We start from the raw sequence: 8,594 nt of genomic DNA, 5'->3' as shown, positions 1-8,594 counted from the left end.
ACCAAACATTTTATTTAAAAAAAATATAATAATTAAAAAATATTAGCTTATTTTAGAAACATCAACCACCATTTTTATATCAAGAAATCATGGTTGAGTGATGTACAATTTTTTATAATGCAAAGTTCTAGAAATTTACAACTGGTTACCCATCAAAGCAAATGAATATTCCAGAGCATACCCATTTAATTTTATCATAACCTCTCTTTCTTTCTCCGTTCTAGCCATAGATTAATGGAGAGAGAATTATTGAAACTGGAGTAATTAGGTGAGAAAAAGTTGCTTTCTTTATCATCTTACAAAAACCTTAAACGTGAGCATTACACTATTGCCCTCCAAAATTTGAGGGTACATATTGTGGGTCAGCCACCTTAAAATTGACAAACATTCTTCATGTCTTCAATTCCAAATCCTTTTCATAACCCATCTTTTTCTAATTCAAAAAGATGCCTTTGATAATAAACTACAGAGGTGGTGGACCACTGGACCAGACTTAGTTAATTGAACTCTGCCATATTCACAAGCATCTTAAGAAAAAGAAGAAGAAGAAGGAGGGATGATGCTACTATGCAATTGAAGAATTGAAAATCAGATTACTGCATTTATCAAAGAGCAATTATGTATCAGACATCAGCTTTTGCATACCAAAGATGTAATAAATGATAAGGATAAACAACCTATGCTAGGGACATCAGCAATGTGCCTTGATCTACACATATGTTTGAATCAAACAACACATTCACATTTCACTGCTGATTAATTGGGAACTCATAAATCAATGAACACAAATCTGTATCAGTGAATTCACAAAGAAATAGAAGCCTACAAGCCTGAGCCTTGCTCTGCCCTTGAGTCGCTTCGACCATATTTTTACTATGTGCTAGATGTCATTACATCCTTGAGCACTACAACTCGAACGAGCAACTGGGTAGTCGTGGTTTGAGAATAGTTCTGAACCATCCCCAGCAGGTTGGTTTCTTCTGATCTGAAACAGACCTCTGTCATCATCACCAGCCGTGGATTGAGCTCTTCCTTTCATACCATATCTTGCACTGCCAAATCTAGAGCTAGAAACTCGATTCGCAGACTTGAAAGTAGAATCAACCCCATCAATCTCTCCAAGAAAACCAGACTGTCTCCCTGTTCCAGCCATAAGTTCCATCAAATTGCTGCGAAATCCCAAATCTGAATACACTCTCCTTGAATCTTTCACTGATTGCACACCAAGTTTACCATCTGTAACATCCAAATTCTCTTCTCCAACACCCTCTGGTCTTAGACCAAACAGGTTATTTCTCAATTCAATTGGACGCCCCATTGTCTCCACCATCATACATGGATTGTTGAATCCATTCCATGAATGAAGGGGAACCAACTTACTCAAAGCAGTTAGCCAACAAACAACCTCCTTCATTGCTGGCCTCCTTTCCCTACAAGACCTCACACACTTAGCAGCAATCAAAGCCAGCTGCTTCCTAGTCATAGGATCCTTAGGAGAGGCAATTCTTGGATCATAAATAGCACCAAGCTTCCCCTTCTTTACAAGTGGAATTGCCCAATCCACAATAGAAGGAGGTGAATGCCCAACATCAATAGCCTTCCTTCCACTAATAATCTCCAACAACAAAATCCCAAAACTAAAAACATCAGTTTTAGTACTCAAATTATCTGGAGTAACATAACCTGGATCAAGATAACCAATGGTGCCAGCAGGTGGAGTTGATTTAAGTCTATAATTGTCATCAATACCACACCTTAGTGCTAACCCAAAATCACCCAATCTTGCATTGAAATTCCTATCAATCAAAACATTTGCAGACTTTATATCTCGATGGATTATAGGTGGGTTTTGTGAGTGCAAAATGTCAATAGCCTTAGCAATTTGCAAAGCCATTCGAATTCTTCGACCCCAATTAGGTGGTCTTGAATTTGAATGAAGAATATCATACAGAGTGCCATTGCTCATGAATTCAACAACAAGCAATCTATCTTTACTATCATTTGCAAAGCCTAATAAGTTTACCAATCTTGGGCTGTGAATTTTGGACAAGATCTCGATTTCATTTTCCACTTCCTGACCAAGTTCAAGACCTTTTGAGGGTTTCTTGATAGCAACGTGGCGGCCACGAATAACAGCCTTGTAAACACAACCATGGCTGCCTTTACCTAGAAGTTTCTGTTCAGAAAAACCATTGGTAGCTGCCTCAAGATCACTGTAATGAAACTGCTGGATCTTGATGGGTTTTTCTTGTTTGTTTTGGGAAGTTTTGGAAGTAATTTGAGAAGTTGGGTTAGAGATGGCAACAGCTGATCCTGCCTTACAAGAAGAAAGGTATCCCATTGAAAGCAATTTGGTGAAATGGGTATCGTTTCTTCAAATTGAAAATTCAAAATCTTTCTGTGCATGAAGGGAAGAGGAAGAAGAAGAAGAAGAAGGAGGAGGAGAGGGGTTCAAAGAAAGTTGGTCTTATGGAGAGAACTCATTGGGGGGTTGACGTGAAATGGGACCGTGGCTTCGTGTGTCAGACGACGAGGGGAAGGATGATATGGGGAGGAAGGGAAAATTGTTGGATAGTGAGAAGGGAGCCCACCAAATTGGAATCCCAACGCCATTTTCAGACCATAAAATAAGGCAAAGCTCTAATTATATAGAAAATTACCAATACCAGTCCAACACTCTCTCTGTCTTTTTCCTCCAATCAGTTTCCACCATCACTGCTCTCTGTTTTATTTGTCCTCCTTTGCTTGTAGGTGTGGCGGAGGGCCGGTTTCGGTTCGGAATGGCGATTCTATTAATTTACAGTTCGAAAAGGAATCAGTTTTGATTCTAAACAGTTCAAAACGGTTTTAATTTTTGATGGTTTTAGTCTAATTTTAAAGCAGTTGTAATTATAATTTTTTATAATTTTAATTTTAATTCTGATTAAATTTAAATTTTAAATGTTAAATTTCAAAATTATATTAAATCAAATTGACCAATTTTAAACATTTTATTTTTAAATATGAAAAATTTTAATACCATTTCTAAGTTTATTTTCAAATAATTCAACTTGTCTATACGTATTACTTTTTCAACATCTAATTTTATTTGATATTAATTCTATATTAAAATTTAAAAATTATAAATGCTTTCATACAATCTTTTCGTTTTAATCACATTTTTCTAATTTTTTATTATTAACTTAATAAACTGTATCAGAAATATATTTGAATATAACATCAACATTTTTTATATTTTAAAATTTAAAAAATAAAATTTACGGTAGGTGTATAAGTTTTTTCTTAAAAGAAAAGACGTTATTTTTCTTTTATCTCTTTTCCTTTTGTCTGCTAGTAATGTTTAACCGCCTCTCTACTACAGTGTCACCGGTCTCTATCACTCAGATCTATAAATACGGATGCGTCAGAGCACTCCTCCATATCAGGCGGCCATTTAGTTCTTCTCGGCGCAGGTGCTGTTAAGTCTGTGAAATGACTGGATTAATTATTCTTCTTCACGCCACATTTTCGGGCTGAATTTTTCATGGGTAGACCTGTACAAGTAGTCAGGCCGATCCACCTCTCTTTGCAGGGCTGGATCATGCGATATTGGACCGGTCTAACTACTAATGGTTTGATGGGTTTTGGACCCATATACTTTTTCAGGGCCAGTTCTCACTCCTAGTGAGGGAAGTCCAGTGATCATCAATCTGAAACCTAAAAGATAATGTAATTTTCACTAATACACTAATTTCTCAAATTGAAAAGAATATCGACATACACAACGCATCATATAACTGTAAAAAGAAATACTTCTAAATTATATTCATATTTTTTATTGATTAGCATATAAACACTCCAGTGCCAAGTAAAACTTTTCCTTGGTAGCTTTCATCCTTTAGCTTAAGGTTAGATGTCCCTTTCCTAACAAAAACTCACCTAAGGGCAAAGGCCTAAGCAAAAATCCATCTAACCAACCCTTTCTCTCCCCACATATATATAACAACTTCATCTAAGAATTAGGACCCAAATCTGCCTTATCTGAGGGGCAACAATTACTACAAAGGATAATTATATTTCTCTTGATTGGAAATCCAATAATAATATCATACCCTAATCATGATTTATGAGTATATAATAATTCAATTATCCATGTTAAGCCATCACTTTCATTAACATCATAGCAACCCAACTGTTTGTAAAATGACCACAACAAGTTTCTTGATTGTTTTACCTTATAGACATGATAAGGATTTATTCTCTTAATCATAACAAAATCAACTTATATCTCATGAGTGAGACTCTCATTTTTCCTACTAATAATGTACTCATTATTTTACTACATAAAAATTTAAATACTTAAACATTGATATTTATTTTATATATATTAAAAAAAAAAAAAGAAATCTCCTCAAACAATAGGCTTTAATTCAATAGTTTTTGAATAGCCTTTAAAATTATGAGATCTCAAGTTAGATCTCGTGTTAAAGTATATTTAATTTGACAAGTTATTACGTAGAACTGATTGTAGAATAATTTTTTATAATAATAAATTATGATAAATTTTATATAAATCTTTGTAAATACCGAATCATTATATATACACACATGAGGATTGTATAATAAAATTTTCTTCAATTGGGCTTTCAATGAGACAATTTGTAATACCCGGCTAGACTCTGGTATCGGAATTCCTACCGTCCGGTGGAATCTCGGATGTCGGAAGCCTCTACTAGGGTAGAATCATGTTTTTATAAAATGTTTTAAGGTATTTCTTGGTTTTAAGTAAAATGGAAATGAGTTTTTGCATAAAAACAATCTTGAAGGAAAACTCAGGTTCGGCCGCCTAACATGCATGCCTTCGGGAGTGCCTTTAGGCCCCCGAAAGAATAAGTGAGGAAAGTCCAGGTTCGGCCGCCGAACCTCAAGTTCGGCCGCCGAACATGGCATGCATGCGGAGGCACGTTCGGCCCCCGAACGTGGCCTGGCCAACCACTATAAAAGGGTCCCTTAGCCGAAAACGGGCGAGCTTTTTCCCCATTTCCGGCCAAGGTGAGTCCTCCGCCACCCCTCACCGATCTTGAGTCTTTTCCTTCAGATCTTTTGAGTTTTTCACTAGTTTTCATCTTGTTTTGAAGATTTCCGAGTTTTGAGCAAGCTTTGGAGTTTTGAAGTTCAAAAACTCAAATCTCTTCCAACTCCAAGTTAGATCGCCTCCACCCTCGATCTTCAAGAGGTAAGAGTCGATCTCTAGTTTACATTATGTTTTAAGCAAGTTTTATGCAAGTTCATGGGGTAGAAAATGCATGTGTAGCTTATGTTGAGCTTATGGGCTTTTAATGTGATTTTGAACAATGTGAGTTGCTTGTGTGTTGTAGTTCGGGTTTTTGATGGTTTGATGCCCCTAGGAACTTGTATGCTTGTGTATGAGTGTTGTAGAATAGGTTTATGCATGATTGAATAGTTTTGGAGGCATAAATGCATAGGGGAGCTTAGTTTCTGCCATTCTGGGAGAAACCAGGTTCGGCAGCCGAAGGAACTTTCGGCCGCCGAACATGCTTGTGGAGGCAGCCTTCGGCTGCCGAAGCTTGCCCCCGAAAGGAGATTTTCGTCTCTGTCTGGCACTTTCGGCCGCCGAACCTGCCTGACTTTCGGCTCTGGAGGGACTTTCGGCCGTCGAACCTGCCGCCGAAAGTGCCCTGTCCAGCCCTTTCTTGCATGTTTTTCTATGATTATTCCATGATGTTTTAGGGGGTTTTTGGGGAATAGTTTAGAGTTATGTTCATGTATGTTTGGTCCCTCATTTGAGTCCACCTGTGTAGGTTCGGACCCGAGGAACCGAAGACCCCAGCAGTGAGTCTGTTGCCCCAGTGTCTGGTCAGAGCTATCCAAAGGTGAGTGGAATAAACCTTTATGTTTTTAAGCAAATTAATCGTATAGTTTTGAGCATGTTCATGCATCATGAATGCCATGTGATGAGTTAGGTTGCTTGCATTAGAATTCACGAATATGTTGCATTGCACATTTTAAATGTTGATGTGGATGAATGCTGGATGATCCATAGCCCTCGATCTATGATATGACGATGTGATATGTACGGTACGGAATGTAAGACCAGTGGGACCCATTCTACGTTCGCTGGCACTATGTAAGGGAAAGACCAGGACCCATTCTACGTTCTGGCACAGTTGGACACTGTTATGTTATGAGATGTAAGGGAAAGACCAGGACCCATTCTACGTTCTGGCACAGTTGGACCATGTAGAGGGCTATTGGTGACAGGTTCATCCTTGATGTGATTAGCTGTGATGTGATGCATTCCATGTTATCATATGATTTTTAAATGTTTTAATATTCTGCTCACTGGGCTCTAGTAGCTCACCCCTCTCCCATTTTCCCCAGGATTGCAGGTACAGGGTAGACCAGGAGATCCACAAGAGTAATGAAGTCTGGTTTATGTAATAGATAGTGTGGACATGATAAATGTATTAATGTTATGTAAAAGTACAGTTTCAGTCATGTAATGATATTGAGGATTAGATATTGTGCTTGGCATTGTGTTTGAGGTATCCCTTTTATTACATGATCATAAATGTTTTATAATGTTCAGGAAAGCCAACTCATCTTATAATGTATCGCCCATTGGGGCATTGATGAGATCCCACAGAGGGGTCATAATTATGATTATGAGTATGTTCAGTGCATGCACAGGTTGAGTTTGGCTTATGAGTGAAAGAAAAGTTTCAAATTTTATGTATGTTGTTGATCATGTATGGGATTAAACAGGTTTTCAAGTTGTAAGTCAGGCTTGCTATGGGTCTTGGCGGCCTTAAGCCGACCCGGATCCTAGCGCCGGTAGCGGTCCGATTTTCGGGTCGTTACAGAATGGTATCAGAGCCCTAGGTTCATAGGATCGGACCTAGAGTGTCGGGCTCATAGATGTTTTAGAAGGTCAAGCACAATAGGAAGATCATGTCCACTAGGATAGGATGTGGAGTCCTGTCATGTATGATGATGTGAAATGCCATGATTATATACATGTGCATTGATGCTATGATATGAATGATATGTTTATGTGATGAGAGTTCATGTGTGCCCACATGAACCATATAATGCTAATGTTTGTTGTTATGTGTACTGTTTTTCAGAAAACCGGATGAGAGGAACCCGTCGATCGGCAAGATTGACCTGAGTACCACCTGAGGATGAGGGCACGAGCGCCCGTCCTCCTACATTGCCTAGGGCAATGTCTTGTAGAGCAAACAGAGAAAGAGTGTCAAGAGACCCTAGAAGGTCTTTTGATGCTAGCAGAAGGGGGACAGATAGAGGAGGAAGTTCTTCAGATGTGAGGGAGGTTATGGAAGAGGATCAGAGGAGGGATGGGAATCTGGATGTCAGCATGGAGGAAGAAGGGACAGGGGAGTCTCAGGGAGGCGTTCAGGCCTCGGGGTATGGTTTTCCACCCCACTATCCACCCTTTCCACAGGGTTCAGGGTATCCGATGGGAGGAACATCGGATTATTCCAGCTTTAACCCCTACCCTACCTACATGCCCTATCCACCTTTCTATCCACCTTACACACAGTACCCAGTTTATCCACCCTCACCCTTCTATCCAAACCCGGCAAACCCCATCTCGGGGAATGCTGCACCCCCACCTCCACCACCTACAGAACCAGCAGCCCCAGTTACTCAACCTCCCAGACCTAGCTCAGCCGATGGGAGCAAAGTAAAGATGACAGATTACCTCAAGCTGGATGCTCCCAAATACAAGTCAGGGGATGACCCCTTTGAGTATCTGAGAGTAGTGAAGACAATAACTGATGAGCTAGGGGCAAATGATAGCAGGGGCATTCAGATGGCAGGGTTCACCTTAAAGTGCAAGAAGGCACGGGAATGGTTCAAGTGTTATGCGGACCCGAGACTAGACGGCATGACATGGGAGGAATTTGCGAATGAGTTCGCGGGATGGGCTTTTCCAGACAGTTCCAGAGAACTGAAGATGATTGAGTTTGAGCAACTGAGGCAGACAGAGCACATGAGTGTAGAGGAGTTCACGGATAGATTCTTGGAGCTATTGCCTTTTTCAGGGCAAGCTCTAGATACAGATACGAAGAAAGCCAAGAGATATGTTATGAAGCTGCATTCTAGGTACTCCTCGTTGATTCAGTCAGTTGAAAGGGAAAGTTTCCACACTGTGGTGGATATGGCTCGAAGGATGGAGGCGAGTGCTATAGTTGAAGGGTCAGTGAAGCAGTCAGTGACCCAGTCTTCAGGGGTTAAGACCCCAGGCAGAGGAGGGCCAGGTCTCTCTTCTCAGAGCTCAAGTAAGAAGAGGTGGGATAACACCACCAAGAAGCCGAAGAAGAATAAGTTTTGGAATAAGTTGAAGTCCGGTCTGGGATTTGGCGGTGGCTCGAGCTCAGGCTCAGATGGTACAGAATGCCAGAGATGTGGAAGGCCGCACAGGGGAGTGTGTCGAGCTGGGACTAATACATGTTTCAGATGTGGACAGGAGGGACACATGGCTCAGGAGTGTCCTAGAGCACCTTTTATGGGCCAGCCCCAGCAGACAGCTTCTGGTAGTGTGGCACAGCCAGCAGCTCCAGCCACAA

At 40.1% G+C, this 8,594-nt stretch overlaps 1 protein-coding gene across 1 annotated transcript; it reads right to left on the bottom strand.

Moving 5' to 3' along the window:
- Positions 1-573: 573 nt before the first annotated feature.
- LOC110623988 (serine/threonine-protein kinase-like protein At3g51990) lies at positions 574-2,689 on the bottom strand. The gene has a single exon (XM_021769023.2). It carries the CDS (start codon positions 2,339-2,341, stop codon positions 881-883), a length of 1,461 nt encoding a protein of 486 aa, XP_021624715.1. The 5' UTR covers positions 2,342-2,689; the 3' UTR covers positions 574-880.
- Positions 2,690-8,594: the final 5,905 nt, after the last annotated feature.

Source organism: Manihot esculenta, chromosome 10, assembly GCF_001659605.2.
Source record: "Manihot esculenta cultivar AM560-2 chromosome 10, M.esculenta_v8, whole genome shotgun sequence".
NCBI classification, from domain to species: Eukaryota; Viridiplantae; Streptophyta; class Magnoliopsida; order Malpighiales; family Euphorbiaceae; genus Manihot; species Manihot esculenta.
The sequence above is the reverse complement of the archived record's forward strand: the minus strand, read 5'-3'. Positions and strand labels throughout refer to the sequence as shown.